This window comes from Prionailurus bengalensis, chromosome A1 (genome assembly GCF_016509475.1).
Source record: "Prionailurus bengalensis isolate Pbe53 chromosome A1, Fcat_Pben_1.1_paternal_pri, whole genome shotgun sequence".
Taxonomy (NCBI): Eukaryota; Metazoa; Chordata; class Mammalia; order Carnivora; family Felidae; genus Prionailurus; species Prionailurus bengalensis.
Window position 1 is genome coordinate 2,408,924 of NC_057343.1, and position 23,993 is coordinate 2,432,916.

General features: G+C 43.0%; 1 protein-coding gene and 1 long non-coding RNA gene across 4 annotated transcripts in view; one reads left to right on the top strand and one right to left on the bottom strand.

Annotated features, from left to right (window-relative positions):
• The window catches only part of MICU2 (mitochondrial calcium uptake 2), a 142,478-nt gene extending 132,432 nt beyond the window's left edge, over positions 1 to 10,046 (bottom strand). The window contains exon 1 of one of the 2 annotated variants that reach the window (XM_043575034.1): positions 9,744 to 10,046. In XM_043575034.1, coding sequence (XP_043430969.1) covers positions 9,744 to 9,953 — 210 coding nt within the window. In that variant the 5' untranslated portion in view covers positions 9,954 to 10,046. Of the gene's footprint in view, positions 1 to 9,436; positions 9,535 to 9,743 lie in introns of those variants that run through there. The other variant, XM_043575043.1, reaches the window with a different exon arrangement.
• Positions 9,650 to 23,993, top strand: part of LOC122480531 — a 29,198-nt gene continuing 14,854 nt past the window's right edge. Inside the window, exons 1-2 of one of the 2 annotated variants that reach the window (XR_006296590.1) lie at positions 9,650 to 9,756; positions 15,898 to 16,072. This is a non-coding gene — a long non-coding RNA (uncharacterized LOC122480531). Of the gene's footprint in view, positions 9,757 to 14,230; positions 14,421 to 15,897; positions 16,073 to 23,993 lie in introns of those variants that run through there. The other variant, XR_006296589.1, reaches the window with a different exon arrangement.

The following is a 23,993-nucleotide window of genomic DNA, read 5'->3' on the forward strand; positions in this document are numbered from 1 at the left end:
CTAAGGTTTTGTCAAACAATGAATGTATCTCAATTTAAGTGATAAAAATGTGGACAAATTCTCACAGGAGGGGGGAGCTGGTTGGCTCGGTCAGTTGAGCCCGACCGACTCTTGGTTTTAGCTCAGGTCGGGGACTCACAGCGCATGAGTTTGCACAGAGCCTGCTTCGGACATTCTCTTTCTCTCTCTCTCTCAAAATAAATAAATAAAACTTTAAAAGTATAATAAAAAAAATTCTCACAATAACAGGCAATGACATCTAGGCCATGACTGCCACCTGGACAAAAGGGATTATAAAACACCACTGACTCTAAAATGTATCCCAATTTCAGATACGTTAAAATGTAAAAAAAAAAAAAGTGTCCTAGACAGAATGAAATACAATATAAGTACCAGAGTGCTGACACTCTAATTAATTCCACTTTAATAAGGATTTTTAAAGTTATCAGATATTTTAACAAATTAAATGCTATGAGTCAGAATATAAAAAATAGTTTCTGAGCTTAAAGGCTAATGTTGTTAGACTAGACACTAGATTTTCTCATAAGAAAATGCAAATGCTAATTGAAGGCACAAACAAAACATTATGAAAAGTTAAAGAAAGGAGGTATTAAAGTAGGCTTCAAGATCATCATCTCCATGGATATAATTAGGATAGCCAGAAGGAGGGATTCCTAATGATTAACAGGAACTGATAAAACAGAAACTACTAATTATCATGGATGTCAAAATTTGAAAATTAAAGGCATGAAAAACCAGACTGTTGAGAAAGTTAAAAGTTTCTAAGAGCTAATGCTGTTTTGCACTGCAAATTGCTAAAAGATTAATATTGCTGCAGTCTACCTTACACCATTGAAAATGCTCTATCACAAATCTAAGGTGAGGTAGGATTAAAAGGCACTTTTAATATCATTCCAGAAATATAGGTCAAGATTACTAAATGGGATCTAAACAAAAAATCACATCCACACACATCACTTCTAAGATATGTTCATGTGTAAGGCATTTCATCATGCCTGAAAGATATTCATATGAATCCATCTTCAAAGTGTTTTTTTGGGGTGCCTGGGTGGCTTAGTCAGTCAAGCATCCAACTTCAGCTCAGGTCATGATCTCACAGTTCATGACTTCGAGCCCCGCGTCAGGGTCTCTGCTGTCAGCACAGAACCGACTTCAGATCCTCTGTTCCCCCCTCTCTCTGCCCCTCCCCTGCTCATGTGCACTCTCTTCTCAAAACAAAACGTTTCTTTCTTCTAATTTCTTTTTACTTAAATAAAAGCAAGCAAATTAAAACATCAAGAGAGGAAAATGTATTTAAAAAAAGTCAATAAAGAGAAATGAGAATTATTGAGAAATAAATTAATGAGAAATCATTAAAATCAGACCTGACAACTAAATCATACTCGCAATTACGCAAGAAAACAACACATGACCTCAATGTACACAATAACTTCTCCCCTGAGAAGATCAAGGTGATTCTCCCACACAACAAGCCACATTTTTCATAAACCTTGAAACTGTAAGTTTCTTATAGTATGGTTTTAAAATGTGTCTTTTCTGAACTGCAACACCAATTTCTGGTCCACAAGACTGGTTTTCATATTGGTAATTTTCTCATTAAAAATATAAGCTTTATTGGAAAACTCAAGGGCATTGTAATACCTGATGTATGCTGAACTCTAAAAAGATGGCTAGTTTAACAATCTAAGATTGTTTTCAAGTTTTAGTAGCAGAGTACTACCTTCTACATAGAAGGCAGATATAAAAGGGATCTCTGAAAGGCTGCCCATTTGATTCTCTTCTGGGTCTTGAGAAGTCTCTCTGACAGAAAACGGCTAGAAGCCATAGCTCCTAGAGTCAGACCAAATACTAACTGCATTGTGTCCTAGGGCTCCTGAAACAAAATGCCACAAACTGTGTGGTTTAAATACCAGAAATTTATTGTGTCACAGGTCTGGAGGCCAGAAGCCTGAGATGGAGGGGTCCACAGGCCACGCTCCCTCTGAAGGCATTTCTCCAGCTTGTGGCAGCATAATTCCGGTCTTCACATGACGTTCTCCCTTTGTGTGTACCTAAATTTCCCCCTTTTCATAAGGACATACTGTATCAGGGGCCCAACCTACTCCAATACGATCTCTTCTTGATTTTAACTAATTAAATCTACAACAATCCTGTTTCCAAATAAGGTCTGAGGTAATGGAGGTCAGGACTTCAACATGTGCATTTTGCGGGGACACAGTTCAACTCAAGAGTCCACCCTATGGTCCTCCAAAATTCACGTGCTTTCACATGCAAAATGCATTCTCCTCATCCTTGACCTCCTCCAAAGTTCTAATCAGCCCAGGAGCCACCTTAAGTCCAACGTCTTATCTAAATACCATCAACTAAGTCCTAAATCTCATCATGTAAATTCTCCCAATCACTTCTGGGTGAGACTCAGGGTATGACTTTCTTGGGGTGAAAGTCTACTTGTTCTGTAAACCTATGAAACTAGTCAAGTTATGTTTTCAAAATACAATGAGGGGACACACACAGGACAGACTTCACCATTTGAAAAGAGAGATCCAAGACATGGGTCCCAGGCATGTCTGAAATTTAGAGCAAACCGGATTTTACGGTTTGAGAACAATCCTCTGTGGCTGGGTGCTTTGTGCTTCCGAAATTGTTCTGGTCTTTTCTGGAAAGATAACACGTCTGCAGCTGGACAGCTCCATCCACCTGTTTCTTGCCTGTGCCTGAAGAACTGGAGAAGTCCTTCTTTTCACTTCATCGCTCTCTGCTCCCTTCAGTCTAACCCTGGCAGCCTTTCTGCTAAGCTGGTTGACTGGATTCGAGAGTAACACACGTAATCTCGTCAGCAAATGGTTGTCGAGCCACATCCTTAGTTTTCTCTGCAGAGCGTCCTTCTCATTTGTTTACAATCTAGACCTGCCCACAGCTTTCCCAATCTTCAAGTTCCGGTCCTTTTGTGTAATAATTTCTTCCTTAATTTCTCTCTCTCTCTTCTCAAATTTTACTGCGTACAGCAAGGAGAAACTGGACCATGACTTCAACTCTCTGCTAGAAATCTGCTCAACTGAATATCCAATTTTATCGCTCACAATTTCTACTTGTCCCAAAATAGTAGAACACGATTTGGCCAAGTGCCACTTTATCACAGGAACTGCCTCTGCTCCAGTTTCCATTACCGTGTTCCTCTCTCCATCTGAGACCTCACCAGAAGCACCCATGACATTCACATTTGTAGCAACAGTCTCTGCGAGGCAATCTAGGCCACTGCCGTCACGTGCCCCAAAACTCTTCCTGCCTCTACCCAGTAACCAATTCCGAAGCCACTTCCACGCTTCCAGATACTTGTTACAGCAGCATCCTAATCACCAGTCCCCAAATCTGTGGGTTCTCCAGAGAATGGGACCAGTAAGATATTCATATATCCTATATGTATAAAGGGAAAAAGAGAGACAGAGGGAGTGAGGGGTTTATTTTAAGGAATTAGTTCATGAGATTGTGGGCAACAGCAAATCAAAAACCTGTGGGGCAGGCTAGAATTTCTGGTAAGAGACTGGAAATTCAGGCAAGGTTTCTATGTTGCCTGGGGGAGATCAAATTCTTTCTGAGGAAACCTCAGCTTTGTTCTTAAGGCGTCCACTGATTGGATTACATTCCACACTATGGAGAGTAATCTGTTTTACTGAACAGTCTACTGATTTAAATGTGAATCACATCTAAAAAAACCCCTCCACAGTAATATCTAGACTAATGTTTAACCAAACAACTGAGCACCATAGCCTTGCCAAGTTGACACATAAAATTAATGATCACTCTGACCTCACTAATTTTCTTGCCATCATTATTGTTATCAGTCTCAATAATATAAACATGACAATTTCAACAATGTTCGTAACTTCTTTATTTTTTTGACTACAATGAAAATATTTCTTTTTTAGTTTATTTATTTTGAGAGAGAGCCCGTTATGGGGAGGGGCAAAGAGAGGGAAAGAGAATCCCAAGCAGGCTCAGCACTGTCAGCATGGAGCCTGACACGGGGCTTGATCCCACAGAACCGTGAGATCATGACCTGAGCCTGAACCAAGAGTCAGATGCTTAACTGACTGAGCCACCCAAGCACCCCTACAATGAAAATATTCTAAACCTTAATTACTGGTTTCCATAATACCAGGAATGTTACAAAGAGAAATAATTAATTCCATGAGAAATCTCTGGTGGAGAAGGGTGTACCTTGCAACCTTGGAAATGTACACTGAACAAACATTTAATGAACACCTTTTAAGCACCAGGCCCTAAGTTCAGCACTAGAGAGACAACATGTGAGAAAAGCTCACTTTGCTCAGTTCTTTTACTCCTTGATAACAACTGAAGAAACACAAAGGACACGCTGGACCGTACCGAGTGCCCACGTATCCTCTCCAACGCATAGAACGCCAATATGCAATCCACCTGGTATCATTCGTAACAGGTGGTCAAATGGAGGTTTTCCTGTCCCTTGAAACCTGGGTCAAACACTCTTGAACTCCACAGGAGTCATCGATTGTCTCAGCGCCTAATCTACCCTCCTCCATCCTGCTTTGTGATGCTGGAACAGAACCCCCTGCAGACTTTTCCCCTTGGTCGGCTAGAACAGTTTTAATCTCAGTCAACAGAGAGCACTGGAGTGACATTGCAAGAAAGCGGAGGCCGGAAGCCTTCTGCCTCTTTTATTCTGAGCTGGAGCCCAGCAGCCCTCATAGACCAGCCAGGGCCATTTCCAATCAACTCCAGTAGGCAGGTGCAGTAGCTCTGGCTACGCCGTACTCAGGCCAGACGCTTCCCGGCAGGTGGGCAGCTTCCCAACAGCTCTACAGGCGGACTCCATGGCCGCTCTTGTGGGGGTGGCATCAGGCCAACACACAACCCACCAGGCCACCTCTGATGGGCACTGAGGAGGGCACCTGTTGGGATGAGCTCTGCGTGTTGTACGGAAACCAATTTGACAATAAAGTTGATATTAAAAAAAAAAAGGGTAGCTCCACGTGCTACTTCTGCGGGAGCTCTGGCCACGCCCTCAGGCCACATCCCTCATTCAGTGGGTTGAATCTAGAGACCAGTTCCAGCCCCCATACACCTTCCAGCAACGACAAGCTTCTTCCAAAGACTGGCTCTGGCCTGTGCCATCTGGCCAGAGCTACCAATAGTGGTCTTTATATTTTTGTGGTAGCCAAGTCCTCTTCAAAGAGGCTAAATCTCAGCTCAACCCCTCAGGGTTGGAGGGGAGTTTTCCCAAATCCTTAGTTCCTTCTTCACGGTCTAGTCTCCTTTCACTTACAGGTAGTAGCTCCTTTTTGACACCTGCTACTTCCGGACCTCTTAAAGTCCTTCTTTCCTCTTTTAGCAGTCAACCTTCTTTTACCAGGTCATTCTATATATTAAATGTCGCCTTTCAAATAACTGGTTTAAGTTTCTGTCTCCTAACTGGACCCTGACAGAGATAAATCCTACCTTTAATTTTAATCATTAACTGTTCAAAACCATTCCAGGAATTAATATATTAATATTAAAATGTTCATACTACCAGGGCACCTGGGTAGCTCAGTTAAGCATGCGACTCTTGATTTCAGCTCAGGTCTTGATTTCAGGGTCATGCGTTCAAGCCCTGGGTTGGGCTTTGAGCTGGGAGTAAAGCCTACTTAAAAAAAAACGTCCATAGTACCCAAGTGATTTACAGATTCAATGTAATCCCTATCAAAATCCCAATGGCATTCTTTACAGAAATAGAAAAAAAAATGCTGAAGTTCATATAGAACTACAAAAGATTCTGAAAAGTCAAAACTATCTTGACCAAGAAGAACAAACCTGGAGGCATCACACTTACTGATTTCAAGATATACTACAATGCATAGTAATCAAAAAAAATGTGATAGTCCCATACAAATAGACATATGGAACAGAATAGAGCCCCAAAATAAGATACACGATGGGAGAGGACAGTCTCTTCAACAAATGGTATTAGGAAAATTGGATATTTGTATGCAAAAAAATGAAACTGGATGCTTATCTCACATCATATACGAAAATTAACCACAGGGGATTAAAGACTTAAATGTAAGATCCCAAACAGTAGAACTACTAGAGGAAAACATAGGGAAAAACGCTTCTTGACAGTGGTCTGGATGATGATTTTCTGGATATGTGACCAAAAGCACAGGCAACAAAAGCAAAAATTATCATGTGGGATTGCATCAAACGTGAAAAAACAAAAACAAAAAAGCTTATGCAGAGTGAGGCACCTGGGTGGCTTAGTTGGTTAAGCATCCGACTCTTGATTTTGGCTCAGGTTATGATCTCAATAATGGTCGTGAGGTTGAGACCTGCATTGGGGCTCTGCACTAACAGTGAAGAGTTTGCTTGGGATTCTCCCTCTCCCTCTGCTCCCCCCCCACCCCTGCTTATGCAAGTGCTTGCTCTGTCTCAAAAAAAAAAAAAAAAAAAAGAAAAAGAAAAAAGCTTATAAAGAGCAAAGAGAAACCACAGACTGAAAGACAACCTACAGAATGGGAGAAAATTTTTGCAAACCATACATCTGATAAGACGTTAATAACCAAAATATAAATGGAACTCAAACTAAATGACCGTAGAAATAAATAAAATAACCAGATTAAAAAATGGGCAAAAGACGTGAACAGACATTTTTGGAGACATACAAAAGACAAACATATATATGAAAAGGTGCTCAACATCATGAATCATCAGGAAAATGCAAATCAAAACTTCTACAAGGTATCACCTCACATCTGTCAGAATAGCTATTACCAAAAAGACAAAAGATAACAAGTCATGAAAAGGAGGTGAAGAAAAGAAAACCCTTCTACACTGTTGGCTAGGAAAGTAAATTGGGACAGGCATTATGCAAAACAATACAGAGGGTCCTCAGGACATTAAAAATAGAACTACCATATGGTCCCGCAGTACTACTTCTGGGTACGTACCTGAAGGAAATGAAATCAGTATTGTGAAGACATATCTGCACTCCCACATTCATTGCAGCATTATTTACAGTAACCAACTGTCCATCAATGGCTGAAAGGAAAAGATGTGATGTGCATGTACACACACACACAGGAATATTATTCAGCCTTGAAAAAGGAAATCTTGCTACCCAACAATAAAGATGAGAATGGAAGATATGCTAAGTGAAATAAGCCAGGTACAGAAAGACGAATGCTACATGGTCTCACTTCTATGTGAAATCTAAAATAGTTGAATAGAAGAACAGAGCAGAATGGTGGTTGCCCGAGGTTGGGGGAAGTGGGAAGATGTTGGTCACAGGATAATAGTTTCGGTTAAACAAGATGAGTAAGTCCTAGAGATCTAACATACACCATGGCGACTGCAATTAACAATGCTGTTATTATATACTGAATATATATATATACTATATATATATATATAGAAATTTGTTTTAGGATAAATCTTAAGTGTTCTCATCACACACATACTCTATGATAACTAGGTGAGGTGATGGGTATGTTAATTGACCATTTCACAATGTATAAAAAAACCCATCAAGTTGTACACCTTAGGGGTGCCTGGGTGGCTTCATTGGTTAAGCCTCGACTTCGGCTCAGATCATGATCTTGTGGCTCGTGGGTTCGAGCCCCGTGTCAGGCTCTGTGCTGACAGCTCAGAGACTGGAGACTTACTCCAGATTCTGTGTCTCCCTCTCTCTCTCTGACCCTCTTGGGCTCATGCTCTGTCTCTCTCAAAAATAAATAAATGTTTAAAAAAAAAAAAAAGGAAGTGAATCACTTTTACTGGAAGGTGTATCTGAGTAGTGATGGGTTAGAGTATTACCACAACGGGCTTTGAGTATCAAAATTTTCTTAACGTTTATTTATTTTTGGGACAGAGAGAGACAGAGCATGAACGGGGGAGGGGCAGAGAGAGAGGGAGACACAGAATCGGAAACAGGCTCCAGGCTCTGAGCCATCAGCCCAGAGCCCGACGCGGGGCTCGAACTCATGGAGCGCGAGATCGTGACCTGGCTGAAGTCGGACGCTTAACCGACTGCACCACCCAGGCGCCCCAAGTATCAAAATTTTCTAATGTGGATTTTATCCTAGGCAGAATGAGGCACCAATGGTTACTGAAGAAGGGTACGCTATGTGGTTAAAAAGTCATTCTTTGCAAGATTAACCTAAAGGTTGCAAACAGAATGAAATAAGAGACTGAGAACAGAGAGAGGGGTGCCTGGGTGGCTCAGTCGGTTAAGCATCTGATCTCCCAGTTCATGAGTTCGAGCCCTGCGTTGGGCTCTGTGCTGACAGCTCAGAGCGTGCAGCCTGTTAAGGATTCTGTCTCCCTCTCTTTCTCTCTGCCCCTTTTCCACTCAAGCTCTGTCTCTGTGTCAAAAATAAACATTAAAAAAAAATTTAAAAAAAAGAGCTGAGAACAGAGAGAAACCAATGATGAATAATAAATTGAATCCTTGGCACCAGAAGAACTAACAAAAATGCCATAAAATACCACAAGACAGATCCTCCCACCTATGATCAGAAATGGTAAGAGGATAGGAAAGTTATTGAACCTGTTATCCATATGGCATCTTAATTTAATACAAGTCAAAATATCATTTATCAATGCTTAATTTTAATTCACAAGGCCTGTCTTCCTCTCTTTCTTAGTATCTAACCGTTCCTTGGGTTTTTCATTAGAAAGGTAAAATGTATGGGTGCGTGGGTGGCTCAGTCGTGATCTCACAGTTCCTGAGTTTGAGCCCCGCGTCGGGCTCTGTGCTGACAGCTCAGAGCCTGGAGCCTGCTTACGATTCTGTGTGTCTCTCTCTCTCTGCCCACCCCCAAACTGCCCCCCTCTGTCTCTCTCTCAAAAATAAATAAACATTAAACAAATTTTTTTTAAACAGAAGAGACCCTTAAAAAAAAGATACCAGGTAAACCTAACAAAGAATACGATTTCTAATTTTCAAAGCAACGCATACACTAAAACTTATTAAAAATACATAAAATATCTAAGAAGTAGTACTTTTTCAAATATTTTACCGGGCAGTTTTACACTGAAGTAGGGAACTTTGTCCCTTGAACGTGGAGGTTTCAGAAGAAACGTCTTTTGCTTAGTACTTAGAGTCTACCGAAGATTAAGGTTCATAATCATGTAATACTGTTCCCCAGAGGTGATGATAAAATCTGGAAATCATCAACCTGCTAATTTTTATGGTTGGCACTTTTACGGTTAAAAAAAAAAAAAGTCATCTATTAGGACAACTTCACCACGCTACGCAGAGAACCAGTCGCAAAGGATTTAGTTACAAAGGTTAACAAAGGTACGTGTGGGGTGAGTCCCTGGAAACACACCCCCTGAACCTCTGAGCAACACCAGCAAGAAGGGAGGGAGCGCGGGCAAGGTGTAGTGAGAAATCCCAAACCAAGACACGCCCACACCCATCGTCTCCATTCGCGTCTCGGGCTTTCGGTGTCCGTGCGGCTTTCGCGGGATTCCCCCCGGAGGGGCTGGGCCGCCCGTCGTCGGCCTCGATGCCCTCGGGCGCGCGCGGCGGGGGCCGCGGCTGGAAAGGAGCGCCTCCCACCCGTCCGGGGCCTTCCGCGGCGGCGCCCCTAACGCTGACTCCGGAAGAGGAGCCGGGGCCGCCCGCGGCAGCCCCCACTCTCCACCGCCGGGAGTCCGAGGAGGGAGGAGCTTGGTGGGGTTGGCGAAAAGGACCGGTCCCGTACCTGCGCTAAGACGGTGAGCCTGCCTTCGGGCGCCGCGACGTTCACGCGGCCGTGGTACCATGCCACTCCTGTGCCTGCCAGGGCCACGCCGGCCACTGCCGCCGCCAAGGGGCTGGGGCCCGGCAAAGCCCGCCGGCTGGCGGAGAGCCCACGCCGCAGGCGGCCGCCCCAGGCCGTCAGCCGAGCGCTTCTTACCGCAGCCGCCGCCATCTTTGCGGAAGCGCCCCATCCATCACCGAGTCCCGGGCCGCCGCCGCCGCCGCCGCCTCGTCGCACGACTCGAGAACTCCCGCGCGGCCACGGGTCTCGCGAGAGCCGCACGGCCTCCGTCCGGCCTCCGTCCAGCCTCCGGAGCCTGCTTTCCGCGGGCGGCTGCGGCCGCGCAGCTCGGAGCGGCGGTAGGGGAGCGTGTGCGAGGGGGCCGGGTAACTGGAAAGGGGTCCGAACAGAACCCCAAGTGGCCTCCGCCGTCGAGGACGAGATAGCTCCCCTATTGTGTAGGGAGGTCCTACGGTTTTCGGAAGGAAAACGTGTCTTTCACTAGGGAGAAGCCGCTGTTTGGTGGGCGCTGCGGGCTTGAGGGGAAAGCACGGACGGGTGAGCCGGGCACTGCGGACAATACCTGTGATCGAGTGTGTGGTTTGCCTTTCTGATGGGCCTGCGCTTAGCAGTGGAAGCCCATTCCCCGAAGAAGTTGGGGCGTGTAACTGAAAAACCTTGCATAGCCCTTAACGCTACATCTGTTTTAAATTCCACGAGCCTACGCGTGTTAAGAATTTCTTCAAACTACTTGTATCATTATTCTGAAATCCACAGACGCTGCAGTTACTTTCCCACGGGCCATTTCAAATAACATCAATTAGCTCGCTCAGCTTCTAGTAAACAAAAGTGTTTAAAGCAAGTTTTTTTTTTTTTTGTTTTTTTTTTTTTTTAATGTGACCGTGTTCTCTTAGCTCACTTTAATAGCTTAAGCAAACTCTAAACTTACTTTTTCAGTTGTGGCAAAGTGCGCACAGCGCTACCGTCTTAACCGTTTTTAAATACACACTTCATTGGTGTTGGGACATTCACGTTGTTGGGCAACCATCGCTACCGTCCGTCTCCGGAACTGCTTTCATCTTGCAAAACTGGCAAACCTAAAAAATAGCATCCTCCCCATCTGTCTTGTTCATCCTCCCTATTCTTGTATTCTTGACTGCTCTTTCGTTTTTGCCACATCATACCCTGTCCCAGCCTGCTCACCCTGATGGGGTATTTTCTAATGAACTCGCAAACAGAGCCGCTCTATTTCAGGCAATCAGCGTTTGCTGAATGTGGAATTTAAATTCTGTCCCAGTGAAGTGTTTGATACCTGTCGTCCCACCTGGGACCAAGTCAGATGCATCAGGACACCTGCCTGACGTCACTGTCGTCAGCGATGTTTTCCCTTGTGCAGGCTTGGGACAAAAAGCCTCGGTCCTGGTTGTTGCGACGGTCAGAAGAGACCATTTAGCCGAGGCTCGTGCCTTTAGCAGAGGCCTTTGTTTCGTAGCCTCCGACCCTCCGTTCTTTGGTCTTTGCTTTGCAGAGCACGTTTCCTTAATAAGCTTGCTTCAGCCTCTGAAGCGTCCCAAGTAGAAGCTTTACTTGGATATGCAGTAACTTGCAGCCAAAATGGTGCCAAGGTCCCGACCACATAGTCACTGTCACCTTGAAGTTTGTGAAACCAACAAAAAAACAAGTGCCACAGCGAGTCTGATTTGACCACTGAATTCTCAGGTCGTTTTGCCGCGATCTGCCCTCAGTTCCTGCTCCCTTTTCCTTCGCCAGCTTGTCCAAATCTGCAGTCAGAGCTTCCTCACTGTCCCCCAGCTGCTGAAACCACTTTCCCTGTGCCTTCCCAGGCAAGCAGGCGGTAGATGAGACTCATCACACCGAGATTTGTGAGCCAGACCACACGGTCAGAATCCTGGCTGTGCCAGGATGATCACTGTGACTTGGGGCAAATTAACTTAATTTCTCTGAGTCTCGGTTTTCTCCACTGTAAACAACTCTGCCATGGTTTGGCATTGGGGGATGAAATGAGACATTCTGTAGAAAGTCCACAAATGCCCGGCACGTTGTAGACTCACCACACTGTCAGTTTATCTTCTTCAACTTCTGGGTGATTCCTGCCCTCTGATCATAAATGAGCTTGAAGGAGACCTTACCTTCTGCTTACCTTGCGCTATACTCTTGGTTTCCAGAAACCATGGTTAAAATGGTAGTGTTAGGTATATACATACTGTCTAATTCCCACTGTTCCTCTATTTATTTTTTTTTATTTAAAAAAATTTCTTTTTTAACATTTATTTATTTTTGAGACAGAGAGAGAGAGAGAGAGCATGAACAGGGGAGGGTCAGAGAAAGAGGGAGACACAGAATCTGAAACAGGCTCCAGGCTCTGAGCTGTCAGCACAGAGCCCGACGCGGGGCTCGAACTCACGGACCGCGAGATCATGACCCGAGCCGAAATCAGACACTTAACCGATTGGGCCACCCAGGCACCCCTCCTCCACCTATGTAATGAAACCCCACATCTATTACTTAGTCATGGCTCCGAGCCCCAAATATTCCCATTGCGTATTCCCATTGGAACATTGGGCATATTTAAAGACATTCTATTTGACCCACAGTTTGACATCCTCCAGGGCAAGGCTATCTTATTTTTCTGTTTCCTCAGCACCTAGCACAATGCCCAGTACGTATTAGACATTCAGTGAATGAATATATGAATAAGTGAAAAAAATAGATGGCACAAATGAAACTCTGGTGTGCCTATTTCCATTCTTTGAGTATCAAACATCAGAAATCTATATAATTTATTTTCCAAGATAAAAAAATTCATTTAAATTATTTTTGCTGAAAATCTTTGAATGTACTTGGAAAATTGTGCTTTGTAATTAGGTTTTATTTCCTTTTTTTTTTTTTTTTTGTACTGTGTGCCCAGGCCTGTAGAATTCTCATTAAGATTTAATGTATTCAAACTTTTCTTTTGCAGAGGAAACAAATTCTTATAATAGAACCAATTTCTAGCCGACTAACCATTCTAAGTATGAAATCTTCCCTGGCAGCTGTTGACATTTGTCTAAGTGCATTGACTATATTGGTCTTTTTAGGCTCCAGCTTTGTTCGTTTCTTCATCACCAGCTGTAGAGAAAAATATACATCCTTGGCTGGGATGTATTTTCAACCACGTAGTTTATAAACTGATCCCCAAATAAGGAACTGCTTCTAAAACTATAAGATCTATGCTGCTTTAAATGATAATTGGAGAAAAACAGAATAGAAACACTGGTAGCTCCAAAGTTATTTTTTAAAATTATTTATTTATTTTGAGAGAGAGCGCGTGCGTGTGCACATGCAGGAGAGGGGCAGAAAAGGAGGGAGTGAGAGACGTGGGGCTCAAACTCATGATCATTATGAGATCATGACGGGATCGTGACCTGAGCTGAAATCAAGAGTCGTGTGGCTTAACCCGCTGAGCCCCCCAGGGACCCCCCAAAAGAACACTTTTCATTCACTTTGTGCTTTTTTTCTGAAGGAGGGACATAAGTTATAGGACAGAGAAACTATTCTCAAGGAACTTTGCTTTTACCGGAGGCCAGGCCTGAATTGAAAACAATGCAAGATGGCATTTGACTGTTAACACCAAGATGGAGGAGTGTGGTTGGCTACAGTGGTCAACTAGGAAAGAGAGGAAGCCTAATCTGGAACTCGGAAAGTGAGAAAGGTTTGCATAGATAGGATCCTCAGAGATCGGAGTAGGGTTGTGAGCATGGGAGAAAACTAGGTACAGTGTGTGTTTGCATGGTTTGGAGCAGAACTGGTTTAGGGCTGACCCTGAGTGGCTTGAGGGCCACAGGGGGTTCTGCAGTATTTCCAGCAATATGTGGGACAGTTGTCAGCTTTCTTGAGCCTCTACAGGTTTGTCTTTGGGGTGTTTATACCTCTTTTCCAGTATCTCTGCCCCCACCCCCCTTAGTGCCTGATCAGACTTTGCATGTCAGACGCTACCCAAGTGATTGCCTTCTGTCTGCCCAGATTTTATCCTGGCCTTTCTCACCCATTATCCCATCTGCTTCTCTAAATTATTTTCCTTCCCATCTACAATCAAAAGTTTGATTTTCTCTGGGTTGTTGGTCTTGAACAAAAGAGATCAACCAGCTTTTCTTATTGAAGACATTTAGTCTATTGTATGTCCATTTTAAAAGACAAGGTTAACTGAAATGAATCTTTGATCTTAGCGTGTTTAGGGAAGATAAATAAAACTTGCTCTGCTGGGTGGCTCAGTTGGTTAAGCATCCGACTCTTGGTTTTGGCTCGGGTCATGATCTCACGGTTTTGTGAGTTCGAGCTCAGTGTCAGGCTCAGTGTTGGGCTCTGTGCTGGCAGTGGGGAGCCTGCTTTGGATTTCTCTCTCTCTCCCTCTCTTTCTCTGCCCCTTCCCCGCCCATGCTGTCTCTGTCTGTCTCAAAATAAATAAACTTTAAAAAAATTAAAAAAAACCCCAAAACTTGCTATCCTGATTCTGAAAGATTCCTTACTGTCGTATTACAGAATAACGTGTGTCAAGATTGATTATCTTGGGTGGAGGAGAAAAAAAATACTGAGGATCTCAAAAGATAAAGAGGTTGGACTTAATCCTACAGCAAAAGAGTAAGTGACGTACAGATGGACATTATAAAGAACCATTGCTTGGAATAAGCAGAGGTTAAACTATATTTATGGTGGATAATTGTGTAGTGAAGGGTATGAATCACTCTCAGAGGCCCTAGATGAGTCAAAAGAATTGCTAATTATGTCTTTTTTTGTGCAGTTTGGGGCTATGGGTAAAAATATCTGGGTATCATGATTGATACCAGCTTGTGCAGAAATAGGTCAAGATTAAATCTTACCGACAGTGAAAAAGCAGTGTGAAGGGAACATTTTCAGTGTCTTTCAGATCCTCCTCTGCTTCTCATTCCCTGCCCATCACCCCAGTTTACACCCTCATTACCGCACGCTTTGATGATGGCAGTCGCCTCTTAACACACACGGTTGCTTCCAGTCTTTTTCTCCTCTGAAGCATCCCATAGATCTATGTCAGATCAATCTTCCTAAACATTTCTTTCACCGTGCTTCCATTAGCTGTGTGATTTAACCTTCCCAAACCTCTCTTTGTTGGAGAATGAGGCGTTTGGTTTCAGTTTGTTTTTCCAGTTCTGAAATTCTCATTCTGTGCCACTCCAGAGTGGCCTTTTTTTTTTTTTTTTAAGTTAAGAAAACTGGATTGAGTGTGAAATATGTGCCAAGCTTAGTGCCATACCTCAGAGATGCACAGACAAATAAGTAACAGCTCCCCCTGTGGGGTTTTGTCACCGGCAGGGGTCTTCACACATTGGATTGTGGCCCTTATGCTTAAAACTTTTTGAAGCTTTATGTACATTTATTTGTTTCTTAAACCAACACATTTACAATTAAACAATAACAAGCTCATAGTAAAATTTTAATTATGAGATAAAACTTAAATAGTATTTATAAAATAAAATTTAATTTTGTTTTTAAAGGTGCAATAAATGTTTTGCACTGTCTAAAAATGTTAATATCTAGTGGGATCAATGTGATTAAATTGGCTTCATTAAGTTGGATAATTTTGGTTTAAGTTTTGTGAGATAGAAATGCAAAAAAAAAAAAAAAAAAAAAAACACCCAAAAACAAACAAACAAAAGAAATGCAAAGTTCTGGCATTCTGTTCGGTTAATTTAGATGCTAGTTTTTAATAACTGTAAAAACTCAAAAAGCTGTCTCATAAAAAAATGTTCAAAGGGAGGGAAGGAGTGTGTTATTAACCGAAGTACTGAAATCATGATACTTGTGTCTTTTTAAGCTTTTTATCGTGAAAAGCTTAAAATATACACAACACTGGAGAGCATAACATGATAAACCTCCATGTATGCCTACCCTGACTTGAACAGTTACCAACCCGTTACCCATCTTGTTTCATCTGTACCTGCACCATTTCCCCCGACTAGATTGTGGTGAAGTAATTCTCAAGTTCGTACAAATTTATTCTAAATATTTTAGTATGCCTTTTACAAGATGACTTTAAAAGAAACTCTACATACCAATTTCTTGGTTTTGTATTTCTTAATAGTGTTTGTAATCCAACGGACACACAAAAATGCACTGAGGAAAAAAGTCGCAAAGGTCGCGTGAAATGCCGGGAAGTTAGACACGAGGCAACGAGAAGAAGACTGTTCTGCAAGGGTTGCGTAACACTTCCGCGTCATGGGGAGAGTGACCTGTGCTATAGTGAAGTGCACTTAAGGGTGAGTGGTGGCACAACGTTTGAAGTTGCAAAGAAGATGTTATCTGAAAACACATTTATGGGACAGACTGTGTATGCTCGGGAAACTCGATTATTTATTTATTTTTTTTTATAAAATTTTTTTTAATGTCAATTTATTTTTCAGAGAGAGAGAGACAAAGAGAGGGAGGAGAGAGAAAGACAGAGCATGAGCAAGGGAGGCGCAGAGAGAGAGACACAGAATCCAAAGCAGGCTCCATAGCACAGAGCCTGACATGGGACTCAAACCCATGAACTGTGAGATCATGACCTGAGCTGAAGCTAGACGCTTAACCGACTGAGCCACCAGGCACCCCAAAACCTGATTATTTTCAAGTCAGTCATAATATCTCGAAAGTTCTGCATATGTCACCAAGAAAGGAAAATAATACTTTTTCCTCCTTTGCTGCCTTTCAACTGTAAACCACGTGTTTCCAGCAAATCAAAGATGATTGGAGGGGGCACCTGGGTGGCTTAGTTGTTTGAATGTACAGCTGTTGTTTTCATCTCAGGTCATGATCCCAGGGTCATGGGATTGAGCCCTGTGTCCGAGTGTAGACACTGCTTAAGATTCTCTCTCTGTCTCTCTCTGTTCCTCTTCCCCATTTATGCTCTCACATTCTCTCTCTCTCTAAAAGAAAGAAAAATTAAAAAAAAAAAAAAAGATGACTGGAGGAGTTAGAAGAGCCATGTCATATCCAGGTGAGCAAGGGCAAGACTGGGACGGGAACTAAAAAAAATCTAGCAAAATGTTCCTTGATCCCAAGGTTTCATAGAAAATTTCAAGTCCGTGGTATGGATTCACATGCATCAGGACATCCAGAATATCTTAGCCTGTCTTCGACTGTGCAAAATATGAGGGCATTGAGTTAGTGCAAAAGCGTCACTATTTTCATTCTTTCTTAAAAAAAAAAAACAAAATTAAAAATTGCAACTTCATTATGCTTTTCTTTCCCCCAAGAGCAGATCTGTTGGTTCTGTCTTCAGGCCACGAAGCTGGGTGACTATGCGGTTAGCAGCAGCACCAGCCCAAGGCGATTCGTGCCCTGGGCATTGGCAGGGCTGGAGGCTGGTCATCCTGCAGCAGAATCTAAGTTCCTTTCGGAAGCGTCTTTCTCCAACTGACTGGGTTGTCCTGAGTTTGTTTCGTGCTTCAGGGATTCAGAACAAATACTTTGATATGGTCACTGTTCGGAGGCTCTCCCAGGGTCAGTGATGAGCATTAGGCGTCGAGAAATGTTGGGGCTGTGGCAAGGAGGGCAAGGGCAGGGTGTGACAGGTGACCCTCCAGTCACTCACAGGGTGGATAGAGCTGCCCCTTGAACACACGCAGAATGATGGCTTGGATGTCGGTGATCTGCTGCCTGCTTGGTTTGCTGCGAGGTGACGCAGATGGCCTTGAGGGATGAGGTATTCAGTCAGGCTTGCTTCCTGGCATGACCTCAGTGACCTCTCCCAGTTGTGAAGCCTTTGGCTGCGACCTTTGGGGGTTGGGAGTTGAGAGTGGGCCTCCAGATGAAGAGACAAGCCTACGAGCCAAGAAGTGGTTGGTGACAAAGATGAGCTGTGCAGAAGCTGGGTGGCTTTTGAGAGCCAGTAGTAGTTCTTGCCATTGACGGGGAACTTGTTGTGAATTAGAGCCAGTAGAGCTGAATCTGTGAAGTCAAGAGCATCTTCTTTGGGGGTGGGCTTCAGTATGGGGATTTGGGTGTGTAGATAGTCCAGGGGGCATTAAAGGGCTGCTTCTGGACTGCCTGACCACTGGAGGTCTGTCTTTAAGGAGCAGCCACATGGCAGATGTGGCCTGCGCCACCGAAGCCCTGAACTCGGACACTAGGCCGTAGTGGTGATTTGGAGGTCCTCTTGGCCTTTTTAGGAGCTTGAGATGTTTTGCAGGGCTGGGCTGGCTGAGTGGGCTGGGGGGACTGTTCCCCATCAGTAGGAGGATCTGAGTGGAAGCCCTGTCTGGAATCAGGAGGGTGTGAGCACGGAGCCTGGGCATGGAAGTTTCCGAGGCTGCTGTGCCTGTTGCTGATTGTTGGAGTAATCGTGAGGGTGGGAGCCTTCTGCCCGGGACAGGCACTGCTTCGTAGCTTCTTCGTAGCAGGGCTGCTGGCTGTCGGCCGCTCTCCACTGCTCACATGCAGCTGTCCTGCGAGGACGAGCTATGTGGGCATGGCCAGTGGCGAGGACCCTAGGCAGTTGCGTGTCTGGCACCTCTGACTGCAAGCCCACGATACCACCCTGATATTTATTTATGTCAGTTCCAGCCACCAGTTAGGGGAAGAAGGTGTTAGTTTGACCCCTGGAACCTCTGACTGCCTTGGTGTCATTCACTTGTGCTTTTAAACTAATTGAGTTCGAAACTTGCCAAAAATGTTTGAAGGGGTGAGGGGATGGGCAAAATGAGTGAAGGGGAGTGGGGGGTACAGGCTTCCAGTTATGGAACGAGTAAGTCAAGGGGATGAAAGGTTCAGCCCCGGGAGTATAGTTGATGGTATCCTAATGGCGTTGTGGTGACCCCAGCATAACAGACCGGCCAGGTCGCTATGTTGTGCACCTGAAGCTAATATAACATTATGTTTCAACTATACTTTAATATTTAGAAGAAGATTTTCAAATGGGTTAGAACATTTTGTGTTCAGGCTTTGTAAGCGTGTAAATAAAAGAGTTTTCCTAGGTCACACTTAAATCACTGGGGGGAACAAATCACATAGTGATGCAGACATCTCCGAGTAGTGGTTTCCAAAATGAACTTTCAAAGCACACGTTTCTTTCAAAAAGCAATCACTTTCTTGGCCAATGTGAAAAACATCACTTTTGCCTTTAAAAGACAAAATGTTTTTTTAAGTAAGTGTGCATTACTGACGGCCACTTGTAGAAGTGGGCACAAAGTCTGGAACACGTCGTTTTGTAAAAGAAAGATGTGCAGCTCATCTTTCCATGTGACAGATGCTCAAATTACTTGCTTGCCAGTCGTCCGGCAAACTGTGGTGTGATCCGCCAGTTTCAGGATCACTTTCCGTCTCATTTTTAGAGCACTGCGAAGATTCTACGGTATGTTACACGCCTTATGAAATTGGGCCTTGGCGGTTTCTCAGCCTCGGCGCTGCCGACGCTCTGGGCAGGATAACGCTCTGTGGTGGGCGTCTGTCCCGTGCACTGCAGCATCTTTAGCAGCAGCCCTGGCCCCCAGCCGCTCGATGCCAACAGCACCCCCCTCCTAGTTGTGAAAGCAAAAACGACGTTGCCGAACTGCCTTCAGAGGGCAGGATCTCTGCCCCCGTTGAGAACCAGTGCTCTAAAATGTCAGCTCCAGGAGAGCAGTGCATTTTTCCTGATTTGTGTAACCTTTCTATTCTTGGTGCCCAGAGCCGTACCTACCACCTAGCAGACTTCAATCACTACTTATTAATTCAATGGACAGATGAATGAACGAATAGTACTTTAGTCATTTTTATTATAATAAGAAAAACAAGGATTTTCTCAGTGGGTTTTGGGGTTTCCGTCTTGTGATTAACAAATCTCACGAGGACCTCTTGAGCATTTATCTTTTTTTTTTTAATTTTTTTTTAACGTTTATTTATTTTTGAGACAGAGACAGAGCATGAACGGGGGAGGGGCAGAGAGAGAGGGAGACACAGAATCGGAAGCGGGCTCCAGGCTCTGAGCCGTCAGCCCAGAGCCCAACGCAGGGCTCGAACTCACGGACCGCAAGATCGTGACCTGGCTGAAGTCGGACGCTTAACCGACTGAGCCACCCAGGCGCCCCTGAGCATTTATCTTTAAATTTACTAAAATTTTGTTTAACTACTGGATTGAGTATTACTGAGAAAAATTGTCTATAGAGGCTTGTCTTCATGCTCTAGATAGTTTGTTTTGAAATCTCATATTGGCTCCATACCATCGATAACTAATGATCTCGGCCCCATACCATTGATAACTAATGATCTCCAGACACAATATACATTCAGGATTAGGTTCATCATTAACGCTAGTGAATATAAATCCATTTTTCAAATAATTGCTAACTGCTTTGTTTTTATGGACTTTGATTAGACAGTTGTTTTCATTTCATAATACAGTTGGGAAGGAGAAGCATGAGCCCTGCTGTTTTTACTTCGTTCATTTTAGTGTTTTAGTTATTATGTTCTATTTTTGGCTTTTGCAGGAGTCTTTTAAAGCCAGTTATCCATTTCCATCAGGCTTATTTATTTATTATTTGTTTGTTTGTTTATTTAATTTATTTAGAGAGAGATTGCGTGTGAGTGGGGGAGAGGAGCACAGGGAGAGAGAGAGAGAATCATAGGCAGGCTTCATGCTCAGTGCAGAGCCCGATGCAGGGCTCGATCCCATGACACCAGGATCATGACCTGAGCTGAAATCAAGAGTCTCAGTCTCATGCGACTGAGCTACCCAGGTACCCCAGGCTTATTTTTATTAATGCTAGGTAATGTAATCTACCCCACCCAGATGCACAGAAACTACACTACCTGACAATGTAGCAAAACCTGGTGAGCAGCTGTTGGCATCTGGCCCACTCTTTCAGGTCACAGAGCTCCTACTCTTTTGTCAGGGTACTTCATGTATTGTGATATGAAGCCATTTTATGTAGTGAGTATGTTATTTACATGTGGGTATTACTGCATATATGTGTTGCTTATGTATGTGTTTTTTCTTTTTGTTGGATTAAAATAGCACAACACATAGAAGTTGTAATATTTTGTTTGTGTGTCCTTCATTTTACGTACATTCACATTTGACAATCACAGGTGTAGTACATTTTGGATCCAATCCAGTCTCCCGGCCTCGCATTCTCAGTTGTGACACAGATAGTGTTATAAATCAGCAGCCACATCTCATTTTATTTTCCTCTGCCCAGGTACACAGGAAGTTGCATTTCCCAGCTTCCCTTGCAGCAAGGTGTGGTCATGTCGTCATGTCTGGCCAATGGTGTGTAAGTAAGGAGAGTTCATTCTGAGCTAAGGGAGTTGAGAGTCAGTGTACCTTCTTCCATGCCCTGCGTGGATCACCCTCTGCAGTGGTCATGGAGGCCACGCGTTCCAGGTGGTACAGCTAAGAGAGACATCCCCTGTCGGAGGAGAGCGGGCCGGGAGAAACCCACAACCTGCGTGTGGCTTTGACTTGTTTTGTGTGAAGCGACCTAGACTTTGTGCTTGGATGTTAGGATAGCTGGCATGAATTGCCCTGCGTGACACACAGATTCTCTGTTAATGTTCCCTATCTAAAATCTCCAGGGCACCTCTCAGTTACTTCTTGTCTTTTGTTGACGTCACTGCGAAGAATACAGCAAAATGAATCTCACGCTTATATTGTTTGAAGAGTATGGAAATTCTCACCCACTAAGTCACATTGTCTCTCTTGAAGACAGTCCAGAGGGGAAGTTTCTCTTAGCTCCAGCAGTAAGAAAAGACCTCTCACCAGTGCGCCTGGTCTTTTTTTTTTTTTTTTTTTATCTCACAGACACTCTGTGTCTGGTAACCGGTGCTGTGTTCTTCAGCACCAACTTTGTGACTTGGTGTGGTGACTGTATATATTATTCTGCTATATGTCATTCAGTTTTGTGACATACATTATCCTGGTTTTCTACCTTTATTTTCCCGTGTCACCATACTTTCTTGGTATAACGTAGAAATAAATCCCTGTTTTAATGTTTCGTTACATGCCTCAAATATTTTTTTGGTAGAGAAACTGCTATGAATACATTTTAAAATATGTAGACTTTTACTGTTATCTGATTCTATTTTTTACTTGAGTATAAATTCCTTAAGAGTTTGTAACACGTCTTCTAGATTTTTGGTAGTTCTCCAGTAACATTTAATAAATATTTCTTGGTTGATTAATTAATTAAGTTATCAGTATATGTGTTGATTTAAAAGTGTTATAAGTTTAAAATGAATTAGATGTGACAGTGGCACAGAAGTTAGGAAAAGGGACATTATACTAAATGGAGATCAAGACATAAACTGTAGGTATATCTGTATGGTACACATGACTTTAGTTACATTTATGCCCTTGTACATTTCAGTTCAAGTGATCTCAGTGTGCATTGCACTGTTTTTGCAAGAACCGTTTCACTCCTCACTCAAATGTAGATGTCAAATAACTTATGATTTAGGCAGAAATATAGTGTTTGCAAATTTCATTAAAAGTCTTTCAGTGAAGTCAAAGGAGAAAGGTAGCGAGGGTAGCACACGGGACATTTTTTGTTAACATGAGAATTGTTTAAGTATATTTCCCCTAGTGCAGACATCCAGACTGTCACGGCTGCAGTACAACAGATACTGCAATACGTGATTTTTTTCAAAGATGACAGCAATGATGAATTAGGTGTCCTTGTGAGTGAAGATAAGGTGCCGGCCGCAGCGGTATCGGCCAGTGTCAGGTGGGACGGCGGCTGTGCTGTGCTAAAAGCAAGGGCCTGGCAGTGCAGACAGAAGGCTGCACACTTCCACGGTTCCACACTTGCCTAGATGCCTGTGATGTCTGTGATGTTCCCCTGGGATAGACTTTGAAAAATGACTGTGACTCCGGGTCCTTATTAACTGGGAACTCCTCAAAGAACTCTCTGCAGCTTCAGAAAGATATGCTGTGTTTGAAAGCATGTTTTTTTATGGGTGAATTATCAGAAAACAAATATACATGCTGTGTGTGTGTGTGTGTGTGTGTGTGTGTGTGTGTGTGTTTATAAAAATTTGCTTCTTCGTGAACAAATGTTTGAATTTGTATAAAGTATCTTTCAGAATATGATACTATGATATGTCTAGAGGGTGTAAAATTTAGGAATAAAGTGTTGCTAATCCATATGTAATACAGTATATAAAGCATTAAATTATATAGTGTAGATCTGAAGCATTCTTGGAAAAAGAAAAAAAAGAAGGTAGTCCTTTGTTAAAATTTTATAGTGCTTCTCTCTTTGTGAAGCCTTATCAAAGTTCTAAATCCTTTTTCCAGCATGTGTGAGACTCTTCAAAAATACTTTCCTCAGAGATCAAAATTCTAAATTTCAGATTGGGTTAGATACATTTTATATTTTGTCCTGCAGCTGTTGGAGCTATAACGGAGTAAAATGAGAATTGCCTTTTAGGGCGTATTTCTCAACAGAGCAGTTTGGAAAATGAAACCAAATCTCCATGCTCCACTTGACATTGGAATTTAAAGTTATTTTTACGGGCTCCATTGCAGTCACTATGTGAAACATTTAAAGGCATTAGAATATAGTAAGTTATAGTTAAGACAATTTTCTTCCAACATCTTGTTCAGTAAATAAAAAGCAGGAATACAAATTATATCTTGCTATCACGTTTCGCAGTTTTTCATATTTACGCTTTGACCAAATAGCACATTTTCTTGTGTAAAATGTTTCCTCCCTTTTAATTATAGCCAGATTTGCTGCCTCGGCAGGTAGAGCTTTTATTAACTTGAAAGTATGTTTGGTTTAAGTAGGGGATGTGGGAGCAAACCCTTCAAGGAAAATCACATTTTCTCTGAAATGTGGTATGGTATCTAAATATAGCCCTAAGTCTCTAGAACATTGAGGCGCTGGAAATTTTTCAGGTATCCCTACTGGGGACATATCTGCTTTCGATTTTACAAAGTAGTGACTGTAAGAAGTCACTGGAGCTGAACAGAAAAAAAAAAGCCTTCAAACTCATAGTAAAGCCCACAAAAGAAATAACCCAGACAAAAGCGTGAGCAAAGGAAGAAATGTGTCCATCCTCCTTTTTGTATTTGACTTGAAAGGCCTTTGGCCCTAGGTGGATGACTTTTGTTTTTGTCTCATTCAACTTCCTCCTTCCATTACAGCCCTTGCAAGTAGCAAGAGTGTCCTTCCTGGAGGGCCTTGTCCCAAGCTAACTGCCAGCTAATCCCTGGTAACATAT